This window comes from Panthera pardus, unplaced genomic scaffold (genome assembly GCF_024362965.1).
Source record: "Panthera pardus isolate Hobbes unplaced genomic scaffold, ASM2436296v1 HiC_scaffold_10, whole genome shotgun sequence".
Classification (NCBI taxonomy): Eukaryota; Metazoa; Chordata; class Mammalia; order Carnivora; family Felidae; genus Panthera; species Panthera pardus.
Window position 1 is genome coordinate 28,237,055 of NW_026526655.1, and position 26,086 is coordinate 28,263,140.

General features: G+C 41.2%; 1 protein-coding gene across 9 annotated transcripts in view; it reads left to right on the forward strand.

The window, feature by feature from the left end:
- PLEKHM3 (pleckstrin homology domain containing M3) overlaps positions 1 to 26,086 on the forward strand; it is a 196,900-nt gene that overhangs the window by 15,412 nt on the left and 155,402 nt on the right. For all 9 annotated transcript variants that reach the window (XM_019446213.2, XM_019446215.2, XM_019446216.2 and 6 more), the window contains one exon: positions 7,563 to 8,483. In XM_019446213.2, coding sequence (XP_019301758.2) covers positions 7,880 to 8,483 — 604 coding nt within the window. In that variant the 5' untranslated portion in view covers positions 7,563 to 7,879. The remainder of the gene's footprint in view (positions 1 to 7,562; positions 8,484 to 26,086) is intronic.

The window sequence follows — 26,086 nt, forward strand, 5'->3', positions numbered from 1 at the left end:
GAGCTAATACTTTATTAGGGAGAGAGAAACACTAAACATTAAGTAAATAAGATCATTAAGTGGTGTGTTAGAAGATAGTAACTACATAAAGAAAAAAGGTCAAGCCAGGTGATCAAGGTTAACATAAACAGTGGTAAGTCATGTTGATAGTATCTGCCTTTGAGAATGACACTTCACCTTTGTGGGTTTTCTCCCAAAAACACATAGCTCTAGTCTAATCATGAGAAAAACATCAAACCAATCCCAGTTGAGGGATAATCTATAAAAATCTTGCCAGTGCTCTTCAAAACTGTCAAGGTCATCAAAAACAAGTAGACTGAGAAACTCATAGCCAAGAGGAGGTTAAAGAGACATGACGACTAAATATGCTGTGATATCCTGTATAGAATCCTGGAACAGAAAAGGATATTAGGAAAAATTGAGGAAATCCCAGTAAGTATGAACTTCAGTTAATAATAATGTATCAGTACTGGTTTGTTAATTGTGAGAAATGTACCATACTAATGTAAAATGTCACATGGAGGAAACTGGGTGTAGGGTATGCTGGTACTCACTGTACTGTCATTGTAATAATTTTGTAAATGTAGGGGCTCAGTAGGTTGAGCGTCCACCTTTTGATTTTGGCTCAGGTCATGATCTCACAGTTCATGAGATTGAGCCCCGAGTTGGGCTCTGCTCCAAGAACGCTAAGAGCTTGGAGCCTGCTTGGGATTCTCTCTCTCCCTCTCTCTCTGCCCCTTCCCTGCTTGCTCTCTCTCTCATTTTTATAAATTTATAAATTTAAAACTGTTTTAAAGCTATGAGTTTATTTTTTAAAAATGCAGAGTAAGAGGAATCAGAAGTCCAGGGCAGAGATATCTGCTATAATTTAAAAAATTTCTTAAATGTTTTTTTATTTATTTTGGAGACAGAGAGAGACAGAGCATGAGCAGGAGAGGGGCAGAGAGAGAGGGAGACACAGAATCTGAAGCAGGCTCCAGGCTGTCAGCACAGAGCCTGACGCGGGGCTCGAACCACGGACCGCAAGATCATGACCTGAGCTGAAGTCAGATGCTTAACTGACTGAGCCACCCAGGTGCCCCAGATATCTGCTATAATTTTAAATAGGATGGTCAGGGTAGGCCTCATTGAAAAGGTGACGTGAACAATTACTTCAAGGTCATGTTGGTTCTGAGTGAACAGCCAATGCAAAGACCCTGAGGTGAGAACATGCCTACGGGTTTGAGAATCAGCACGGAGGCCGGTATGGCCGGATGGAAAGGAGGGTGGCAGTAGGGAAGGTGTGAAGTCATGGAGGAGAGATGACAGAGGAGACTGAGGTAGGGGCTTCTAGGCCATTGTGTTGTGGGCCAGGAACCATGCCATGTATTGTCTTATTTAATTCTCTCAACTGTCCTGAGAGAGAGGTATTATTAACTTGCTGATTTTGCTCATGAGAAAACTGAAATTAAGGAGGTTAGTAACTTGCTGAAGTCCCATTGCAGGTAATTGGCAAAGCCGCAGTTCCTCTGTTGGACTGAGTCTTCAAGGCAACTACTACCCACAAGAAAATCTGATGCTCTGCCTGCTTGGGCTTTTTTTGTTTTTTTCTTTGTATTTTGTTTTGTTCTGAGTTGTGGTAAAAAAAAAAAAACAAAACAAAAAAAAACATGCGCACACACACACACACATAAAATTTACCATCTTCACATTTTGATGTGTCAGTAGTGTTTTTCTTTATTTTAACTTTTTTAGAAGGTGGGGGAGGGAATGGGGCAGAGGGAGAGGGAGAGATAATTCTAAGCAGGCTCCATGCTCAGCCCCAACTCGGGGCTTGATCCCAAGACCCTGGGATCATGACCTGAAATCAAGAGTCAGACGCTCAACTGACTGTGTGTCAGTAGTGTTAAATGTATTCACATTGCTTTGAAACAGTCTCTAAAACTTTTTCATCTTGCAAATCTGAAAATCCATACCCATTCAACACCACCTGCCTTCTTTCCTGTACCCCCAAACACCTGGTAAACCACCATTCTACTTTCTGTTTCTATGAATTGGACTACTTTAGATTCCTCATATCCAGTGGATCATGTGGTATTTGTCTTTTTGTGACTGGCCTACTTAGCATGATGTCCTCAAAGTTCATTCATATTAGAGCATATGACAGGATTTCCTTCCTTTTTAAGGCTGAATTATATTCTGTTGTATGCATATACTACATTCTGTTTATCAGCCTGTTTTGTAAGTAAAGTTTTATTAGACACAGACAGGCCCACCCATTTTCATATCGTCAATGGCTTCCTTCTGCATGACAGTGGTAGGGTTGAGTGGTCACAAAGCTGGCTGTTTGGACCATAAAGCCAAAGCTATTTATTAACTTAACATTTTTTAAAGGTGTTTATTTATTTTGAGAGAGAGAGTGTACATGAGTGAGCAGGGAAGGAAAAGAGAGAGAGGGAGAGAGAGACAGCGAGAAAGAGAGAATCCCAAGCAAGCTCCAAGCTTAGCGCAGGACCCAATGTGGGGCTTGATCTCACTACTGTGAGATCACAACCTAAGCCACAGTCAAGAGTCGGATGCTTAACCAACTGAGCCACCCAAGTGCCCCTGTTATCTTAACTCATTACAGAAAATGTTTACTGACCCTTCTTCTACTGGGGAGACTGTGAAGGGTTAAGAGAAGTGATGTGGAGACTGCATTGGAGGTAGGAAGGCAAGAGGCAGGAAGACCTTTCTGGCTTTGGGGGAACAGGGAGACAGGTGTGGATATGGGGCTTGCCCTCAAGAAGTTTGTAGTTTAATTGAGATGAAAAAGATGGTTTACAAAGTTGACTTGTTCAGTAATGGGTTAGACATTTCAGGAAGGATGAGATCTGAAAGGACTGAGTCCTTAGGAAAGACTTCACAGATGGCTCGGACTTGGGATGGGATGGGTTGGACTAACACAGAGTATGGAGGAATGTATCTCCTTCTCAGGAGGCCTTCTCAGCCACACCTTACACATGAGAGTAAGACACGGAAAGCATTTAGAGCTATGCCTGACATATGGTAAGAGCTCCACTAGAATGTAAGTTCCACGAGGGCAGGATTTATATCTGTTTTTTTCACTATAGTATCACCTTTGCTTAGGACTCAGTAGCTCCTTCAGTAAATATGGAATAAATAAGTTACTGCAACTCTCTGTAACTCTTTTTAATTGCTTAATTTGTACTATGCAAATACAGGCAAAGGGCTGGATCTCTCACATTGGTCTGTCAATTCATTTATTACACTAAAGAGTAATTATTGTTGTTGTTTTTTTTACTACTGTTAAAGCAGCAGCTATCTTTACTGTTTATTGCTGGAGATAGTTATGTGGTAAGAGGTGTTAAGTCAGAGGTACTGACAACAAAAGAAGAAGAGGAAAAGAAAATAATGTCAATGGTCTTAAAGATAATCACTAAAAAATAATTCATTAGTTTACTTAACAAAGATTTATTAAATTGCAACTGTGTTCTGGAGGTCCAGGGGTGAGCAAAATAGACACAGCTGCTGTCTAAGACAGGCTATTGACATTGAAACTGGTAATTATGACTGTAAAGTGTATAACTTACAGACATGCAAATGCCTTGGAAACTTAAGGACATTTAACCTAGTCTGGGACACTGGAGAGTGCTTCCCTGAGGAAGTGACAAGTCCTGATTATTGGTTGCTGTGTGACAAAATACTCCCAAGCTTAGCGTCTTACAATAATTTATTATCTCTCACAGTTCTGGGTTAACTAGGCTTAGCTGGAGAGTTCTCACTTGGGATCTCTTATGAGTTGCAGTTGGACACTGACTGGGGCTGGAATCCTCTGCAGGCTTAACTAGGCTGTCACCCAAGATGGCTTCTCCACTCACATGCCTGGTGCCTCCCTGATGCAATATGTGACCTCTCTAGCGGATAGCCTTATTTCCTAGGTATCAACTTAGAGCTCCAAGAGATAGGAAGCTGCCAGGCCGGGTAAGGTCTATACCTCAAAAGGGCAGAGCATCATTTCTGCACCCTCTGTTGATCAAGTCCTGCCCAGATTCAGGGCGTAGAAGAATAAAGTCAGTTCTTGAGAGGGGAGTAACAAGGTCTCATTGCAGAGAATCATATGGGACAGAATTTGTTGTGTCCATCATTAGAGAATACAGGTCTGTCACTTGATGTTAGGTTGAAGGATAATTTGGTACTAGGTAGGTGCAAAAGAGAGAGGGAGGGAATAGCCCGTCCAGCAATGAGAACAGCTTTGTGGATGGGCCTGGAGGTCAACAAGGTAAACCTCTAAGGAGGGACTGAAAGGCCTGTGTGACTGAGTGGAGGAAGAACAGAAAAAGGGGCATGAGAGTGCTGGGTCACATAGAGAAGAGTAGAAGGGTAAATGCATATTTCCATCAGAAAGGAAAGGGAGTAGCTGCATAAGTTCCAAACAGAGGCTATGGAAAGCGTTAAATAGTGAAAATCAAAATTCCTAGAGTAGGAAGAACAGGTTAGCCTAGAGAAGGACTTGGGGTGGAGTGGGTGTGGGTCAGGGAAATCTTGCCCCTCATCACATAGCTAATATGAGACAACTGGGATCTGAGCCCGGAGCTGACTCTAGTTCAGACCCTTTCCAATGTATTGCTCACCACACTGCCTATGGAAAGTCACTTAATAAACTTGAAAATCCCTTGCTAATCAAAATCTAATTTATGCTTTCTAATTTCTTCCTAGCCATCCCGGCAAATACCTTCTAAGTTTTCTAAGCTCAACTCAGGACACCTTCTTTTGAAGACTTTCCTAATGTGTCCAAAGGTGTCCATGTGATTTCATGATGCCTCGGCTGCAGTGTACCCTTCTGTGAAAGATTGGAGTTGGAAGGATGACTTCAAAGTTCCCTTCTTTGTCTAGCAGTCTATGGTTTTAGGATGTGTGGGGTAGAAGTGTTCTGTAAGCTAGCTGTGATGGCCACCAATGGTTACATGCTTCTAACCAGCCTATGAATACCTAAACAGGTAGCGCAAAGAGTGTATTTCCAGATATTTTGACTTGAAAGAAAGAAAGAAAGAAAGAGAAAGAAAGAAAAAGAAAGAAAGAAAGAAAGAAAGAAAGAAAGAAAGAAAGAAAGAAAAAAAGAATCACTTTGAAGGCATTTACTCTCTTTCTATTATGATTAAAGACTGAATTTTAAGCACTGGGTAAGAAAAGGGATATGCATAATATAATCTTAGTCGAATAACTACCTGCTTTGCACCTTGGTGCATCTTTTATAAAATGGGAAACTTATGTTAAAAAAGCAAAATTTGACAGAGTAAACTTGAAGATCAATTTGGCTGTATTCAATAATTCATGAATCAGGTGATATCCCATGTTGTAATTAGAAAGCTTTACAAAATGGAAAGCTTTTATAGGTAGAAGGGGTGGGAAAACTAAAGTTTCTAACAAAGAGTGGCTTGTTTCAAGCAAGGTCACCTTTCTTTAGGGGAAGGGCAGGGATCTATTAGGCAGATAACCTCACTAGTGCTGATCTGGTAATTCCAGATTGACTGGTTAAAGGTTACATTCCTGGAAGAGGCTGAATGTGCAATAAGGTTAGATATTAAGTCTTGATTTGCTGATGTCACTTGGGCTCCGCCAAGTGACTCCATTTTGGGCCTTTTTATGTAAAATATTTATTTATTTATTGGGAGCATGCAAGCAGGGGAAGGGCAGGGAGAAGGGGAACAGAGGATCTGAAGCAGGCTCAGCACTGACAGGCTGACAGCAGCGAGCCTGATGTGGGGCTCAAAGTCACGAACCACAAGATCATGACCTGAGCCGGAGGCCTAACCGACTGAGCCATCCTTGGCTTTTTTTTTTTTTTTTTTAATATATTTTATTATGTTCATCTGTAATTTTAGTAAAGAACTGAATGTTTTAAAATTTATAATGTATTTCTTTTTCATAGCCTCTGGTGTAGAAGATGAAACTGAAAAGTCCCATTTTTCAAAATTACAGAAGTGGTGAAACCCTGTTGCACAATTCAAGAGACTCAGGGCTTAACTGTAAACACAGGAAAAGAAACCCTGTTTGCAACTAGAAAAATATAACTGATGTTTATCTCTAAAAGTCAATCATTGCCTGGCTTCATGAGGGCTAACATAATGAAGTATCAAAATGTAAAATAGAGACAAATGCATAGTCATTATCACTTTACAGGAGGTTAACCAGAGTTCTTGTGAACTGCAAACCTCTTGACACATTTTAAAATAAAGGGCTCTATATACTAGTTTAATTTACATACATTAAGCAATGTAGATTGGTGCTGTTGATTTAAATGTAATGGTTTAAAGACCTAAGTGCTAAAAATGATTTTAATTAACCATAAAATTGTGCAGTTTTAAACAAAAAAAGCACATCTATGAACCTTTGCAGCAACATGCAGAGGTATTGCTAATTGCCCAATTTTACCTACTTGTAAGTAGCTAAGGGCAAAAAACCCTTGCGTAGTTGTTTTGTTTCTTCATTCATTTCTTCGGTACAAATACAAAGGTGTCTGTGACTGTTGAGCACATGAGATGTGATAGTACGACTGAAAAACTTTACTTGATTTTTATTATGAATTGAAATTGAAATAGCCATCTATGGCTAATGTCTACCACATTGGACAACATCTCTGTCAAGGTCTGTGCTAATTTGGCCTGACCTTGGAGATCCAGTCTTTCCCAGAGAATGAGTTAGTGCTCACATAGAATATTTTCTGCCCAGCCCCAAGGCTGGACCTGTACTCCTAGGCCAGTCCTCAAAGCCTTAGGGAGTTGAGCCTGGAGCCTTATTTTCAAGATGAGTGGAGGAATTCTGTAGTCCAGAGGCATTCATTAGGTATTACATAATCCACACCTGGGAAGCACAGACACAGTAACATTTGGGTTTAAGAAAAGGGCAGAGCCTCCCTCTGTCCTTACTCCTTGCACTTTTTTAGAAAGTTCTTTTTTTTAAATGTTTATTTATTTTTGAGAGGGAGAGAGAAGGAGGGGCAGAGAGAGAGGACAGAGAATCCTAAACAGGCACCATGCTGACAGCAGTGAGCCTGATGTGGGGCTGGAACTCACGAACCACAAGACTGTGACCTGAGCTCCAGTCAGATGCTCAACCAGCTGAGCCACCCAGGCACCCCTTCCCCTTGCATTTTTTAGCCTGATACACCATCAGAGCTTTCAAAGTCTGTGGAAGGACTCATGCATTTTTGAATTTAGACCGATTATGATGTAGGCCCAGACACAGAATTCTTAGCCTCATTGCTTCCTGTTTTAGGTCAACATATCACAGAGATTTGCCAGAACAGACTTTTCACAACTGTGCTCAAAGGCTTTTCTGTCTGAGTGAAAGCTATTGGCCTTAATTCCCCTTATCAAACGTTCCACCCTGCTCTGTGTAAGTTCTGACACAAAGCCGGGAGTGATGTGTGCTCTTGACAGTGGAGCCTCTGCGTAGGTGTTGTCCACTTTGGGCGTGACTACTGTAGAAAGATGTAGAGATGCGGAAATAGCTGAGCAGATTCGTGTACTATAGAATACAGTGATCCATGTGCCAATGTTGTGCTCTTTCTTTTCTTCCAGGAAATTAAGGATTGCACGGCATTGCTTTGACAAGCACATCCTGTTGTCTTTTCAGAGATCTCAATGAAGAATAATCTCAAAGGAACATTTGTCTCCCCGTACCTCTGCTAATGGCCATTAGCCGCTAGCAAATGCTTTTAATGACCGAAAAAACATCAACTACCCTTGGTTTTGGTCTGCTTTAGGCAGTCGAATGAAGGTTTTTTTCAGTTGTTTCCAGAACTCTATTGCTGAAGCACCTCTCTTTGTTGGGTGAACGTTCATGAAGCCCTTTCCTGAAGCAGTGTAGAAGCCTTAGGGCTCTTGGAGTCTATGACATGGAAGCCTTGGAAGTGGATGATATCAGCCCAGCCTTGGAAGTTACTGAGGATTTCTTCAGTACTTTTGACAGTAAGCTAGAAAAGGCTGTGCAGCAAGCTGAGGTTTATGGGATTCAGGAAGTCCCCGAATTGGTGGGGCACGAGGTACTAAGTACCATAACAGATAATGGTGCTATCAGAAATGTTGCCTCCCTGGGCAAGGGGGGCCTGATTTGGGACCACTGTAAGAGCAGGCTCTTAGAAACCAAAGCTCAAAATGTCTTCCCTGCCAAAGAACAGTTTGTGGTTCAGAAAGGGACAGCCCCAGATAATCTTTCCTGGATGGAACAAAAAGAAGCTTCAACCTTTAACTTTTTCAACATCTGTCAGCGTCGGAGGGACAGACCTCGATCCGTGAATGACTTACTGGATGAGACCTCTACTTTCAAGCCAGGGCATGCACGTTCAAGATCAGATATTACCCAAGTGGACTGGAGGCTGGTCCTCAAAACCATGCCTCAGCAGCGGCAGCAGCAGTCGTCTCTTCAGGGCCCTCATTTCACCAAGCCGTCCTTTCTGTCGTCCTTGCCGAATAAGGTAGAAGATGCTCAAGGAAATACTGGTATGTTTTGATATCTGACAGCTATTGAGCAGTTGTCGATTTTCCTTGGTCTCTATTACATTTACCTCATGAGAAGTGTATTGTCCAGGGTCCTTGTCTGGTTTTGCTTACTTAAGCTCCCTCTTCCATTTACTTTCACACTTCACCTCAAGCCTCAGTCTTGGTATCCTTATAAGAAGTGCTGAGTGAAAAGACAACTGCGGTCAAGTCTCCCCTTCTGATCTTGTGTGTTAGAAGCTACACAGTCTCATAATTCGTGTGGTATTTGCCTTTGTACAGAGTATGCTACTGCTTATTCGCATCGCTAGATGTTTGTCAGATCACACATTGGCATAGCCTTGTGCTGTGAAGGGTTTAAAGATCCATAAAGAAACCATCCCTGCCTTAAAGAACTTCTTGCTTGCAGAGGGGATCAGACACTAACAAACACTCAAGAAGGCACCCGCAGGGAGAGAAAGTAGTAGTCGTCAACTGAAATATTTGTGAAGGAACTTTTGTTTTACTTTATATTGTTGAGATTTCTTTCACTGAGAAAATGACAGTGACTGTAAGAGGGCAGAGGAAGGAGAAGACGCTGTGGTGGGCTTGTCAGGAAGGGCTAATGAGAATTCATGGAGCTTTGGCTGAACCATTAAAGATACTAAGATGCAGAAAGGGGATCGCAGTAGAGGACACTCGGGATTATGGTGGGAAAGAAGGTAAGGAGATGAGAAGTACCAGGGGGAGCAAAGGATCCCATGGTGGGTAGTGGGAGGAAAAGGGGGGGAGAGATTGGCTCAGACCTCATGGTGTAGGGCCTTGAATTTCCTTTTTTCTCATACATCATACGCATGCATGTGCACACAACTTCTGTGAGGCGTGACAAACCATCTCTTTGTTTCCCCCAGCTTTTTCTTTCAAGATAACCTCATTTATACAGGCTGTCTATTCTTGTCATTCCTATTCAACCTTTAATTTAGATGGCTTCTTCTCAGTTAATTGGGAATACCGTTTTATGTCCTTAACTGCTATTTTAATACTACTTTAGTCTCTATCCTTGCTTGGTATTCCATTGATACATTTAATATTTTAATTAATAAATTTAGTTTCTAAGTATAATTCGAAGAAGAGATACAGTTTAGTAAGTCTATTCAGGAAATGCAGCGTCCCTATCTGTGAGGTGCTACATTATTTTCACATCCAGTTCAAATCTATTCTTTTAAAATACTTCTTTCTCGGACTCACTTATTTTGCTTAGCATAATACTCTGTCTCTCCATCCACTGATATGTGGAATTTAAGAACAAAATAAACGAGCATAGGGGATAAAAAGAGAGGGAGGCAAACCAAGAAACAGACTCTGAACTATAGAGAACAAACTGATGGTTACCAGAGGGGAGGTGGGTGGGGGGATGGGTGAAATAGGTGATGGGGATTCAGGAGTGCACCTGTGATAAGCATTGGGCATTGTATGGAAGTGTTGAATCACTACATTGTACATCTGCAACTAATATTACACTGTATGTTAATAACTGGAATTTAAATAAAAACTCAAACAAAGAAAAATAAAATATTTCTTTCTTCCCACTCAAATTCATGACTTATAATTCCTTTTCTTTTCTCCTTGACTTTCACCAGTCCTCTGTAGCATCTAGCCAAGGGTGGTGACCATGGGAGTAAAAAGACAAGGACATTATAAAGCTCAGTACTTGGTAGCTGATTAGATATTAGGGGACAAACAAGTTGCTCTGACCCTGGTGCCTGGCAAAACGAGAGCTTTGCCTTGAGTTCATATATAAACAAGTATACTCATTGATTTAACAAATAACCTCTGTTGATTTTTGGTTTCTTAAGAGTTCACGTAGATTTTTATCAGTAAAGCACCGGAACCATTCTAAAACCCTGGTGTAACCCAAGTTGAGAGGGTGTCATATTTCCAGGTTTAGTTTTCCTGTCATTTGGATTGTTAGTGTAGGAGCTGGAGCTGCCTTAGATTCTCCAAAGGAACCTTGAGTATATGACACCCTGTGACTATTGTTTTTTCAGTCTCAATTTTTAAAAAGTTGAATACTAAATCATGTTGAAATGTATGTACTGAATGGTATTTTGAAAAGTCTACTGTAACAGATGGCCTTTCAGGTATTGATATAGTATATAATCTGGCCATCTTTTGATCATCCACGGAATATATATCTTAGCAGGAATTAGCACAGTTGGGCAAATGGCATGCCAAGTTCCTAATACCTTTTCTTTCTGTCACACTCTGGAGAACAGGCAAGATAAATCATGTTTGTATTGCTTACCAGGTGAGGGGCAGGGGTAAGCAAGGAGTACCCACTGACTACGCGTTCTCAGGCTGGGGGTAGAGAAGAGTTTTAGATATGTGGCAGTCCCCCACCCTGGTGACCATAATTCTCATGGCAAGGGGAGGGATGTGCCAACACACAAATGCACACTAGTCACAATCAGCCAAGATCTTTCAGTAAAGTTTACTTTAAAACCTTTGAAATTTGTGATCCAAACTGAAAAATAGCCTGTTGTGTCTCCTGAAGAAATATGCCCCCAAAGCAGAGGGAGACAGTGTAGTATCTTGGCTGGAGATTTAGGGTCAGGCCAGACCTCTCTTTTAACCTTAGACTCGCATATCTGACTGCCTGGCGTACATCTCTGTTGGGATGTTCCACAGGCTCTTCAAATTCACAGTGTCCAAAAGTGACCCTCATCCTCTCATCTCCTACTCCTACTGTTCTAAAAATTAACAAGTGTTCATAAGAGTCTGGGGGCTCCTTAGAAGAAATAAAATTTTAACGGGTTTCTTTGGATGAGGTCAACTTGATGTTGTGTCTATCCCTGTCACTCTCTTAATTATAGGTTTGGTTACTGCATGATCCTGTGTTTTCTTCAGTTGATTTTTTTTCCCTAGCTCCTTTTCTGAGCTCACCTTGAGTACGAAGACTCACCAGAAGTGGTTCTTCTTCTCGTCCTCCCCTTCCTCCTCTTCTGCCTCCCTTATCCCCTCTCTTCCCTCCCATGAAAATAAACCCAAGGATCTTCTTCATTAGGTAGGATCTCTGTGACTTCTCATTTGGTGATGAATAACCAGGCTTTTGAGCCTTACTAAGGATAAATGTCACATTGAGTATAAAGCAAATCAAGTTCTGGCCTAATGAGGCCAGTGGGCAGCTGGGTGTAATACCATCTATTTCGCTGATGGGCAAGCCTGTATGAAGGTCTTCTGGTGTGTCTTCTCCTCTTTCCCCCTCCTCCCCCTCCTCCCCCTTCTCCCCCTTCTCCTCCTCCTCCCCCCTCCTCCTCTTCCTCTTTATCTTCCCCCCCCTCCTCCTCTTCCTCTTTATCTTCCCCCTCCTCCCCCTCTTCCTCTTCCTCTTCCTCTTCCTCATCCCCCTCCTCCCCCTCTTCCTCTTCCTCATCCCCCGTCTCTTCTTCTCTTCTTTTTCCTCTTCCTTCTCCCACTTCTTCCTCCCCCTCCTCCCCCTCCTCCCCCTCCTCCCTCTCCTCCCCTCCCCCTTATCCCCCTCCTCTTCCCCCTCCCCTTCCCCTTATCCCCCTCCTCCCCCTCCCCCCATCCTCCCCCTCCTCCTCTTCCTCATTCCCCGTCTCTTCTTTTTCCTCTTTCTTCTCCCACTTCTTCCTCTTCTTCTTCCTCCTCCTCCTCCTCCACCACCACCACCACCACCACCACAACCACCACAAAGCTTGAGATAGTAATGGTACTTTAAATATCTTGTGTGCATTAAATGGGTTAAAAAATAGAAAGTGCTTCTCAGAACCATGTTTGACACATTTGTAAACACCTAATAGATATCTTAAACATTTAATAATATTATTACAATTATTAATTGAATTTGAAACTCATCAATGAGAATCAAAGTAACACAACCAATGACTCCTACTTTTCCCTGGCATACCAACTGATGTGTTGCAGTAAATGGCCTCGCAATAAATATTTCTTAGATTGGCCTTCCTGAAGTGTGTTTTCTCATATTATTGATAGGTTTGCTAGTGGGAAGTAAACCATTCATTCCCTCTCTCACACTGATTTAAGATCAACTGTTTACAGTTCTCCTGGTCAATGAGGAAGGGACTGTTTCTTACCGTTTCATCCTCAGTACTTAACATGGTGCTTTGAACATAGTTTATGCTCAAATGAATTGTTTAAGATGTAAATTGAATGAAAAAGATGTAATGCTGATAAGATAATTAACGCCAATAACCTCTTTAGCCAGTTCGTGTCATTCTAGAAAAAAAACCTCCAGCATCTTTTCTGAGGGCCTAGCGCCATCATCTAGCATTTCATACCTCGCACATCCTCTCTGTGAAGCTCTTTAGCAGCAGTGAAAAATGAAGATTTGCTTTCATCTCAAAGGCTGCCCTGCACTATCCTTGTGATAAGAGAAAATCAAACAGACACAGCTTGTAAAGCGGCCCCTGGTGTTGGCAAAATGTTGCCCTGGCCTTGGAGGAGTATTCAGATACGTCTCAGACTCCCGGGTCGCACAGGCACGGTTAAGCATTCCCCTTTGTGAAGGAACCTGACTGCTGCTTGGTGAGCACAAAGCCTGGTGCAATGATTATGCTTTGCCCTTTAGTCTTTCTGAAGCTAGCAATCATTTGAAGTAATTTTGCATCACTCCTCAACTTTTCCCTGTTCTCTGTTTCTTTACAGAAGGTGATTACTTTGGATTTGACGATCACTTCTTCCCTAGGTTCTTGCTTGGAATATATGAGAGCAGAATCCGTCAAACAGATTAACAGCTTACTTGTCACTGTCAGAGCCAACAGCCAAGCACCCAGTGTGCTTGTCCTCAGGGTGAGAGAGCCCATGTAGAAAGAGAAGGAAGAAAAAAAAGACACAACCAATAGCTGTAGCAAGCACTGTGCGTGATTTTAAGTTCTTTACAGCGAACAGCTTATTTAACTTATATAATACTCCTGTGATACAGACACTTTTACTGACCCCGTTTTGAGGATGATGAAACTTGAGGCACAGAAAGCTTAAGGAATGCGCGTAGAATCCCATAGCTGGTCCTGAGCAGATCCTCGATTGGAACTCGGGCAGTCTTTCTCCAGAGTCCACACCCTTCAACTCTAAGCTGGAGTTGAACACTTACCTTGGAAGCCAATCGTTCCCAGTCTCTAGAGCCCTCTATTTTGAAAGCCTTGTTAGCAGTCAGGCCCTGTGGGGGTAGAGGGTGGGAAGTAGTGTAGAAGAGACAGACCTGGATGGTATTCATCGAACCCAAAGTAATCCCTCAGGAGATCACTAGCGAGGAAAAACTGAGACACACCGAAGCAGTCTAGCTAAGCAAGGATTGTGTTCTGCGTTTAACATAGTCACTAAAATACATGGACAGTGCAGCGCTGGCCAGAGTTCTTTAGGGGACCAATGAGTCCACGGAAAGAAGACTGTAACTTTGCCTTTCATACTCCCGAACGCTGACCATACAGAAGAGCTTAAGTGAACTGACCCCCATGGGTTTATTGTAACTATGGAACGAGGGCTTTGGCATTTTGCTCCATCTTTGGCTGCCTTTTTCAGTCTTACTTAGAAGCTTGTGAATGGATGTGTTCTAGAAATTTCATTGCCTCAGGCAGAGACAGACCTAGGACAGGCTTCTTCCAAGGGAATGTTGCTAGTGCTAAGTAGATGAAGGATACCGTCCGTGGGTCCTAGGAGGCTGTTAGAGTGTGGCTTGAGTCCAGCCCAGTTAAGACCATGCGTTCATTTTCTGAGGGCCAGATAGTAATGTCGAAAAGGTTAGGTCAGAAATCACTAAGAAGTACTAGATCTAAGGCAAGATGGCGACAGAGACAGGTTTTACCCCAGCTTTATTGAGGTATAATTGACAAAGCTGGAAGACATTTAGTGTACATCGTGATGATTTAATATACATACTCATTATGGACGGATTCCCTGTCTAGTTAATTACCACATCTGTCACCTCACATCTGAGGCAGTTTTTTCTAAAAAACTTCCAGGTAGGTCATAGAGACAAAGCTGCCTCATGGTCAGTTCCTTTCCTTACTGCCATCCCAGTGCCTGCCATGCCCTGGGCAGCTGAAGCGAGGTGTCACAGAGAAGTAGCCCTGAGAGAAGGCCCTAATCCTACTGCCAGAATGGCTCATTGCTAGTCCTGTCATTAATCTTAGTTCTGTACAAACATGCTCTTGACCAGTACCTATGCTTAACCCTCTCTTCCTTTGCATTACGTCATCCTGTTCTTGTTCAGTGAGTAATAATAGAGCCACAGGCAGCAGGGAATGTCCTGTAGGATAAGGAAGACGGGGTCCTGATGTCATAGAATTACAATCCAAATATAAATAGGTGTTAAGGTAAGAACATAAAAAGTCATGTGAACACGTGGACACTAGATATGTTGTCAAAAATGGATCACACACACGCATTTACACCTATAAATGTATATGCATAGTAGAGGAGGGTCGGTCTGTGTGGAAAGAACACTCAACTAGGACTCACTGTGTAGGTTTGGAAGAATCACTCGTCTGTTGCTTTTGATTTAACGACCTAGTGAAGCAGGTTAAATTGTCTCTAAGATCCTCCCAATTCCAAAACCGTATCATTGTAAGATGTGTTTGAACTGACCCTGACTCATGGTTCTATGGGAGCTAATTACTATAACCAGATGGGTATTGGAAGGTTGTAATGGAATTATGGGTATGGTTGAAATTATTTAACGCAGAAGGATTTCTGTGTGCCTTGTAACTCTACTTCTGGGTGAACTGCTGTGTTTGCGATTTTAAAATCAAAAAAATTTTTTTAAAGAAATCTTTTGCATTATCTATGGCGCTCTGAAACCCAACAGACTGCCAGAATCTGACTTACTTTTCCCTCCCTGACTGTGTTCACATTTTCATCTGCTAGGCAAGGGCAGTGGTCAGCTGGGCTTTTGTTTCAGTTGGTTTCGCTGTCTGGTGACCTGGTACCATTCCTATGCCTGTATTTTCTTGTTCTAAGTACTTGAGGAGTAGGCCTCAAGCAGAGATTTTCTTTAGAGCTAGAAAAACCATGGCAGTGTGGTTTCTTTATCTTGAGTTTTATGTTACTCTGTTTCGATTCTCTTTTTCCCCATCTTTAACTTTAAAAAAAAAAAGCCAAATTTGGGACTTATACTAAAATGACTGCTTTTTCAATTACGATGTTTCTCAAAAGCCTTGGAGCCAATAGAGGTGGGAATATTCCTGTGGGCTTAGAACAAGTGAGGTCACCAGGACATGGTCTCTTGCTGAATTTATGATTCACCCTTCAGCAAGATTAGTCAGTACAAAGAAGTTGCTAAAATAGGTCACAGAAAGTTGATTTTATATGGTTGTATAGTTTCCACTGGTTACATTATTGAATGTTGGCCTGTGGCAGCTATTTGGAAACCCAACACGCCTCATCGACAGCCCATATTCTGATTCTAACATTTCTATATGGGAACTCTGAAAACGAAGTGTCTGATGTGTTTTTGTGGTTGCTCTGTTAATACAGTTTATCTTTCTTGGCTAAGGAGAACTGTAGTTACTAATTTCACAAACTGCTAAAGTTACCATCTTAAAACACAAATCTGTTCATGCTACTCTGTTCTCAAAAATGAATCATGGCTCCCCATTCTCTACAAAATCAAGTGTGTAAGTTTTATAAAGCATCCCAATCTGTCCCGATCTCACCACCCGCACCTTCTGTCACCCCGTCTATGTGCTGTTTTCGAATGTGCCGAGTACTTCCAAGTTCCTGAGCCTCTGCTTATGCACTCTCTTCCTCCAGAACACCTTCCCCGCCGGTTTCACTTTTCACAACCCTCCATTATCTTTCAAGGACCAATCCAAATGCTACATCCTCCCTGAGACCTTTCTATATTTTTTCAACTAAAATTCTTTTTTTTTTCTTTCACTGTATGTTTTCACAGCACATATCATTCTGCTGTGCATTATAGGCAATTGCTTGTATATCCATCTCCCACACTAGGTTGAAAGTTTTTTTTAATTAAAAAAAATTTTTTTAATGTTTATTTTTGAGAGAGAGAGAGAGAGAGAGAGAGAGTGAATGGGGGAGGAGCAGAGAGAGAGGGAGACACAGAATCAGAAGCAGGCTCCAGGCTCTGAGCTGTCAGCACAGAGCCCAACATGGGGCTTGAACACATGAACCATGAGATAATGACCTGAGCCAAAGTCAGATGCTCAACTGACTGAGCCACCAATTGCCCCGGTTGAAAATTTTTTCATGCTATAAACCATATCGTAGAAAACTTTGTGTTGTACCAAGTATGTGAGCATATGCAAAGTGTCTGGTTGAGTTTTATGTGTTGGTGCTTGGAACATCAGGACAATACTGTTTTGTTTTGTTTGTTTGTTTTCCAAAACGGAAATGACCCCTCTTTCCTTACCTTATAGCTTAAGTTGAATGAAGTTTGTTATTAATATTATCAGTGAGAGCTATCATGTAATGAGAGTTAGCTTTATGTTCAGCCCTGTGCTAAGATGTGTCAACCTACTATCTTATTTAATATTCATAATAGTTGAATATGATAGATGATATTGTTCTGATTTCACAAATGATGAAGCTGAATCTTAGAGAAGTTGACCTCACCCAAAGCCATACAGTATGTGGTGGGGCTAGGACTCCAAGCCAGGCCTAACACTAGAGGCCACACATAACCACTCAATAATGCTGTCTGTCTCTCAAGCATGAGGAGGGTTAGGTCATTCCCTCTACCATAAATAAACACAGTGTGATCTCGACTCCAAGTTTGGAGGTTAGAGTTTTCTACTCTGAGCTTGCACACTTTGTAGTATAACTTTGGCCAAGTCATTTTGCTTCCTGGGATCTCTTTCCAAATCTGCTAAATCAGTTAAGAATATTTTCAGAAAAGGGGTGCCAGGGTGGCTCAGTCGGTTAAGCATATGACTTCGGCTCAGGTCATGATCTGATGGTTTGTGAATTTGAGCCCCATGTCGGTCTCTGTGCTGACAGCTTGGAGCCTGGAGCCTACTTTGGATTCTGTGTCTCCCTCTCTTTCTGCCCCTCCTCTGCTCACACTGTGTCTCGTTCTCCCTCAAAAAAAAAAAAAAAAAAAAAATCTAAAAACATTTAAAAAAAAAGAATATTTTCAAGAGCAATTAATAGCATATACAACTAAAAGTAACGTAAGTAATATGACCATTTGTCATCTTATGTTTTCATCTATCTAACAGGTAACTATGGAACACTTAGTGAATATCAGGTACTGTAAACAATAGACACTTAAGAAGACCTGATGTGTCATCGGGGATCCAGGCACTTTCCATCTTTTTTCTCGGCTATTCTCAGTATATTGGTAATGTCTCTTCTTTCCCTTCATAGGTACAAGATAGCCACGACAGTCCCAAGGGTCACTTTCTTATACATCAATAGCCAAAGTCAGGAAGGGAAAACAGGGCACCCCCTCTGGGTCTCTTTCCCAGTAGGCCCCAATAGCACCCCCTAAGTAGCGAGGGTCACATGCTCACCCCTAAAGCAATTTCTGGCAAAGGAAAATAGCATTTCTGTGATTGGCTTAAACAAATCTTGCTCCTTTCCGCGGGGTAGGGGAGAGGACATCTCCTCTGAGCATCTCCCATCATACCTGAGCAAGATTTAGGTTCTGTTGGTAAAGAATCAGGAGGACTAGTTAAGGAGGTGAGTAGCTGACAAGTTCTACCTCAGATGGGGTCAGGCTAAGAGATTTCTTATCACTTCTGGCTCTAAGTTTCTCTGATTCTAGTATGTTACCCAAAGATACAGTAATGAAATGCCACTTACCTTAAAATCTGCTGGCCTAAACATTGGAGATTCTTTTCTACTTAATTCCTATAGAGTGAAAAACTCACCATGGCAATGAGTGAGCATATCTTGAAAGTTGGTTTGGAATTGTTTTCTGGGTCACAAAGTTGTTCTTTTTTTTTTTTTTTTTTTTCCAATTTTAGTTAACATACAGTGCAATATTGGTTTGAGGAGTGGAATTCAGTGAATCATCACTTACATTATTTACACCCAGTGTTCATCACAATAAGTGCTCTCCTTAATACCTGTCACCCGTCAAGCTTGTCTCCCACCCACCTCCCTCCATCAACCTTGAGTTTATTTCTATTGTTAAGTCTCTTGTGGCTGTTTCACTCTCTTCTCTCCACCCTGTTCACATATATTCATCTATTTGTTTCTTAAATTCCACATATGAGTGAAATCATATGGTATTTGTCTTTCTCTGATTGACTTATTTCACTTAGCATAATACGTTCGAGCTCCATCCATGTCGTTGAAAATGGCAAGATTTCATTCTTTTTGATAAATGAGTAATATTCCACCATATATATATGGTATATATATATATGATATATATATATATCACATATATGTGATATATATATATATGATATATATATATATCACATATATGTGATGTATATATATATGATATATATATATCACATATATGTGGTATATATATATGTGATATATATATATATATGATATATCATATATATATATATATCACATCATCTTCTTTATCCATTCATCAGTGGATGGACAGTTAGATTCTCTCCATAATTTGGCTATTTTTGATAATGCTGCTATAAACATTGGGGTGCATGTACCTCTTTGAATCTGTAATTTTGTATCCTTTGGGTAAATATCTAATAGTGTAATTTCTGGGTCATAGAATAGTTCTGTTTTTAACTTTTTGAGGAACCTCCATACTGTTTGTCCAGAGTGGCTGCACCAATTTGCATTCCCACCAGCAGTGCAAGAGGATTCCCCTTTCTCCACATCCTCGCCAACATTCGTTGTTTCTTGTGTTGTTAATTTTAGCTATCCTGACAGGTATAAGTGGTATCTTACCATGGTTTTGAATTGTATTTTCGTGATGATGAGTGATATTGAGCATCTTTTCATGTGTCTGTTAGCCATCTGGATGTCTTCTTTGGGAAAGTGTCTATTCATGTCTTCTGCCCATTTCTTAACTGGGTTGTTTGTTTTTGGGTGTTGAGTCTGATAAGTTCTTCTAGATTTTGGATACTAACCCTTTGTCAGATATATTATTTGCAGATACCTTCTCCCATTCTGTAGGCTGCCTTTTAGTCTTACTGATTGTTTCCTTCACTGTGCAGAAGCTTTTTATCTTGATGAAGTCCCAATAGTTCATGTTTGCTTTTGCTTCCCTTGCCTTCAGCGACATGTCTCATAAGAAGTTTCTCTGGCTGAGGTCGAAGAGGTTGCTACCTGTGTTCTCTAGGATTTTGATGGTTCCTGTCTTACATTTAGGTCTTTCATCCATTTTGAATTTATTTTTGTGTATGGTGTAAGAAAGTGGTCCAGTTTCATTCTCCTGCATGACTATCTTTTTGCATTGGGATATTCTTCCTGCTTTGTTGAAGATTAGTTGACCATAAAGATGTGGGTCCCTTTCTGGGTTTTCTGTTATGTTTCACTGATCTATGTGTCTGTTTTTGTGCCTGTACCATACAGTCTTGATGACTACAGCTTTGTAATATAGCTTGAAATATGGAATTGTGATGCCTTCAGTTTTGTTTTTCTTTTTCAGTATAACTTTGGCTATTTGGGGTCCATCCAAATTTTAGGACTGTTTGTTCTAGCTCTGTGAAAAATGCTGGTGGTATTTTGATAGAGATTACATTAAATGTGTAGATTGCTTTGGGTAGTATAGACATTTGGACAGTGTTTGTTCTCCCCATCCATGAGCCTGGAATGCTTTTCCATTTCTTTGTGGGTCACAAGGTTCTTAAAGACTAGGGATTACCCTTGTCACAGAAGGCAGAAAGCCTCGGCATTTACGAAGTTGGGTCTGTGACCTAAGTTCACACTTAGATCTCTAAATTCACACTTAGAAGTGAAATTGACCAGGACTGCATGGACTAATGCTCTGTCACTGTTTCCCATAGCAAAGAAGTTAGATGGAGAAGATCCCAAAGTTGCTATGTCTGTCTAGTGAATATGTAGCCAGATATGTTACAGGTCTCTTTCTGCTAGAGTCTGCACAGATAATACATCTTTTTCCCTAAGTTTATTATGAAGGAAGAGCAAATGGGATAGACTCCTTTACCCATGAAGAAAGGTCTCCAAAGTAGCTCTCAGAAAAGACATTACTTGAGTCTACTTCATTTCTACCAGAATTAGTTTGTTAACAAGTATCTGTGAGCTATCACTAAGTGTTGGCTTGTGGAGCATATTTCAAATGTATAAGACACAGCCCTTCTCTGGTTCCTGTGGTATCATTCTCTTCATATTCTTTGCTATGGGCAGTGGCAGTGTCCTGACTGATGTGGATCCTATTAATGTCACTTCTCCTGTGTGCCTGCAATGAGGAGTACAAAGACCTAAAATTACTGAAAACATTTCTCCCTAGTTTCTGACTTAAACACAGTTGAGTACTATAACATGAAACAAATAGACTTGGAAAACTGTGTTTTGTTAATTAGGAATATTAAAAAAAAAGAGAGATGTGATTATAATCTAGAATATCAGAGAAATCTTCATTGAGGAAAGGATGCTTCAGCTGAGCATAGAGGGGTGAACACAAAACCAAGGTGGAGGTGAACACAGCATGTGTGTGGGATGGCCAGGAGACTAAGCCAGGACAGAGCTCCATTTTTGAGAGTTGTAGTCCAAGGTCATGGAGGACTTGCAAAGCCAAACAACTAGACTTAATGTGATATGTTTAGCAAAGAAGCATTTGAAAATTACTTGCAAGTCAAGATTAAAAGGGTATTTTATAAAAAGTCAGTAAGTTGACAGGGCTGCAGGGTAGTGGGGGTAGGAAGCCGGAAACCTACCCTCCTGTAGCTTTCATGTCTATGTAAAGGGATATCAGACTAACATTTTTGGCCTCTCTCCCTACCTTTGCACACTCCACCCCTAGGGAGGAGCAATTTATGGGTAAATTTAGGAGAGGAACTAGGTGTGTATAATTCAGCCTCTCTCATAGGAAGCACTGATTCTGGTCTGTTCCTCCAAACCTGCTCCTCCATCCATCAGCCTTTCATAGGCAGTCCCCCAAGAGGGGAAGCTTGTAGTGATCAGTGCTGCTTGTGACTCAGAGTTAAGTCTGTATAATCCTAGGGCTCAGTTTGGTAGGACGACCCTAAGCTGCATCCTACCAACTGGCTGATGTTTTGATCTCCACATGTCTGACAATGTCCGTCAATCTCAGTTGGTTTAAAACTTGGGTGATGAAGGGGATGCTATTTATTGGTTCCCCACAGGCCCCCAGTATATAGAATGGATTGGTAGATGGAAAGAAAGGAAGGGATTGAAACCAACTAGAAGGCTCTGCCAGTCCTCATGCCTGTGGAGCATATTTCAAATGTATAAGACACAGCCCCTCTCTGGTCTGAAAAGAACCAAGAACTTTTCTTGTGAAAAGAAAAAGAAGGGCTGTAACTGGGCCATAGATCTGTTGACAGGTTCTGTGTCTGAATTATTTGGTGTCTCCACAGATTCTAGTAGATTCCTTTTTACATACATTCACAAATATTTATGGAGCCAGCCACCGAGTATACAGGAGTGCGAGAGATATGCAGGTCCCTGCCCTCAAGGAAAATGAGAGAGTTCTTTGAGTGAAATAAAGCGAGGTGTAAGATAGAGAGGGGGCTCCATAAACTGGTAAAGGCTGGCCTCACTGATGATGGCATCTTGCGAGGAAAAACTGAGGGAGGCACGTAAGTTAGTGGGGCGGGGTAGAGAAGTTACAAATGGGGGATTTAACAACCTCAGAGTTCCCGAGGCTACAATACACTCAACTTATTTAAAGAACATAAAAGGGTGTGGCTGAAATGAGAGAAAGGGATGTGAGATGATGTGAGATGAAGTCAGGTTAATAATCAGAGGCCAGATTGTGTGGAACAGGAAGGAGGTATACACATTGTAAGAATTTGAAGTCTGAAGGAAAGAGGCAGATTGAGCTATACGAAAGGTAGGATCAAGTGAATGCTTTTTTTTTTTTTTAATTTTTTAAAAACATTTTTTTTATTTTTGAGAGATGGAGAAAGACAGAGTATGAGCAGGGGAGGGGCAGAGAGAGAGAGGGAGATCCAGAATTCGAAGCAGGCTCCAGGCTCCGAGCTGTCAGCACAGAGCTCGACACGGGGCTTATACTTACAAACCGCAAGATCATGACCTGAGCTGAAGTTGGACGCTTAACAGACTGAGCCACCCAGGCGCCCTGTGAATGCTTTTTTAGTAGATATAGTCCTCAGAATATTGGAAGACATGAGGAAAAGACATTAGTGGAGGGATAATATTACAATGTTAGTTAGAGGAGAAGAGAGTCTGAAGAAGTGGGAAGGGATTAGGGACCGAGTAGAGGTGGAAGGCTTATCTTTAACAGCGAGACAAGAAGACTCTTCCTTTGAGACTGGACGGCTAAAATAGGAAACAAGTATTAAATACTCACCATGTATCAGGCACTGTTCTAAGAGCTACTCATTTCTTTCTCACAGCAGGACAATGAGGTAGGTGCTCTTATTATAGCCCATCTTAAAGATGACAAAACTGGGACTCAGGTTAAGTAATTGTCCCATGGTCACACAGCCAGGAAGGGCAGAATTATGATTTCAATTTAGGCTTATTGGCTCTAGCACCTGTGGCCTTAACCACCGTACTCTTCTGTAGCAATTGTGCAAGACCTTGATTAGTGTAATGCCAACATGAAGCCAAGCATAGTATATATGAAGGAGCTCCTGCAGTGCACAAAGAATGAGGCAGTGGGATTAGGTGTTTGGGAAGAGTAAAAGAGGTGTGGAAAAATTGTTCTGGGGGTTATGTGTGGGATTCACCGAAATGAATAAAAGAATAAATTGTCAGGATGAAAGATAGGATAGAAAGTGAGCAACATGAGTCTCTGTTTGGTGCTACGGTCTGAATATTTGTGTCACTCCCCAAGTTCATGTGTTGAACTCCTATCTCCTGAAGTGATGATATTAGGAGACATGGCCTTTGATAGGTGCATAGGTCATGAGGGTGGAACCCCCATGAATGGTATTCATGTTCATTTTTAAGACCCAAAAGAGCTCCCTAGCCATTCCACTACAAAAGAAATGTAATATATCTGCCCGATTTTGAAAGGCAATCCTTTTAGGTTTGTCTTAGTGTTATTCTGAAGGATTCTGGGTACTCTCCATTCACACTCCACTTTGGCTTTCTTCCACATTTATTGATCTTGTTGTAAGAACTTAAATATTTCCTTAAAATTTGCCTAAATAACTTTGATTTGGAATATTGGCACTACATCGGGTTTTTGAGTTCTTTGAAAACATTACAATGTTGCTCTTTGTCTCTCACTGCAACCATGGTCTGACCTTTGGAATCCTATTCTTGTGACTTCATTCATTGTGCGGACTCAGGCAGTCCAGATTTTCTCAGGAAACCAGATTACCTAAACGTTTCTTTCATTTATTGTAATCTGGGGTATGGGGGTTTTTAAAAAAATAAAATTTCAGCGGCCCTTGGGTGGCTCACTTGGTTGAGTGTCCAACTCTGGGTTTCGGCTCAGGTCACGATCTCACGGTTCATGGGTCCGAGCCCCGCATCCAGCCCCACGTCGGGCTCTGCGCTGTCAATGCAAAGGCTGCCTGGGATTCTCTCTCTCTCACCCTCTCTCTCTGCCCCTCCCCTGCCTGTGTTCTTACTCTCTGTCTTAAAAAATAAATAAACTTAAAAAAAAGATAGAATTGCATAAAGTAACCAAAATGAAAGCACATAACCATTTCATAATTATATAAGCAAATATAATATACCTATAATTATTATTTATATTATTATTACGTACATATCATGTCTAAGGGCTTCATACCAAATCGCATACAGTCTGGGCAGGAGGATTGTGGGTGCTGGGTTATGGAGGCAGAAACTTTTTGTTGTTGCTTTTTACATTTCTTTCTGATTTTTTCAATAATTTTATTAAATAATGTAGTGCATATGTGACAAATGTGAAATAGCATCTGAAACCTGAGTCATCAGAGTAGTGCAGCCATAGAGCCTTGGAGGCTCAGAGGAAGACAGTTGTTTTCAACTAGAGGGGATGAAGGTCTTCAGGAATAGGTGAGATTTTTGTACCTGCCCTCACGTGGGAGGAAAGAACGGACAAGCAGAGGCAAGGGGAGATGTAGGCAGGGAGGTCAGTGGGAGAACATGCACGAAGGTTGGGAGGGGCGAGTTGTAGAAACAACATCGGGTCACCTGGCTGAAATATGAAGGAGTGGAGAAAAGTGCCTGCATCATGTGAAAGCTCACTGAGGAAAGTCATAACAGAGGGATCAGGCTAACATCTTCTGAACCTCCTGATCCATCCTAATATCCTTAGAAGTGGGACAGCCACCTGTGACATATTCTTGCCAAAAAAAAAAAAAAAAATCTAAATGAACCTCAAGGTCTAAACAGCAGTTGACAGAAAACATGGGAAACGGAGGAACATTTAAACAATACTGTGAGGATACACCAAGTCCAGGATGTGAGAAGTTCTACAGGACAAATGAACTAATTTCTTCAACAAGTACGTGGCATGAAAAAAAAAAAAGGAGAAAAAGAGAACTGTTATAGATTTAAAGAGATTTAAAACATGTATCAACCAAATCAGTGTGTGAGCCTCAGTTGAACAAACCATCCATATAAAGAAATTTTTCGAGACAATCTGGGAAAATTAGATACAGAGTAGGTATTAGATGAGGAATTATTCATGTTGTTGGGTGTGAAAATGGTGTGTGTGTGTGTGTGTGTGTGTATTAAAGTTTTATCTGTTAGATTAGAGATACCGCTGAAGTATTTACAGTAGAAATGATAAACTTTAAGCAATTTCCTTTCAAATATTCCAGCCAAAAAACCAAAATAAAACACAATAAAAAGCCAGAGCTGGAGGGGGTGGGGGATATGAAAAGAAGAATAGCAGAAACTTGATGTTTGAAGCTGAGGGATAGGTCCGTGGTTGTTTATTTTAGTTTTCTACATGCTTTCAAGTGTGTTTGAAATTTTCCATAATCAAATGTTTTAAGGAGTTTGAACTTTACTGTGTAGCACCAGGAAATCTGTGAATGGTTTTGGGCTGAGAAGGGGGCACAGGAAGGGCTGAGTGGCCCTGGTGACAGTGTGGGAGATGGCCGGGGGGAAGGCGGACGAGAGGTGTGAGCTCATTTAAGACCTTGATTAGGTCTTAAAGGTACAACTTTCCAGTTGTAAAATAAAAAAGTCATGGGGCTGGAAGGTACAGCATGGCAGCTATAGTTAATAACACTGCACTGCATGTTTGAAAGTTGCTAAGAGAATAAATCTCAAAAGTTCTCATCACAAGAAAAAAATGTTTTGTAACGAGGTATGCTGACGGATCTTAACTGGACTTACCGTGGTGATCAATTCACAATGTATGCAAATATCGAATCATTACGTTGTACACCCGAAACTAATATGATGTCGTATGTCAGTTATACCATGGTATTAAAGAAACACCCAAACAAACCTTAATTAAGGTGGTGGCCATGAGAACGGAAACTTTTTTGAGAACAGATAGAGGAAATAATAGCAAAAGAGGAACTCTGGTACATTGGCGGTACCGAAGTGAATCAGGTGCATTGTGTGGA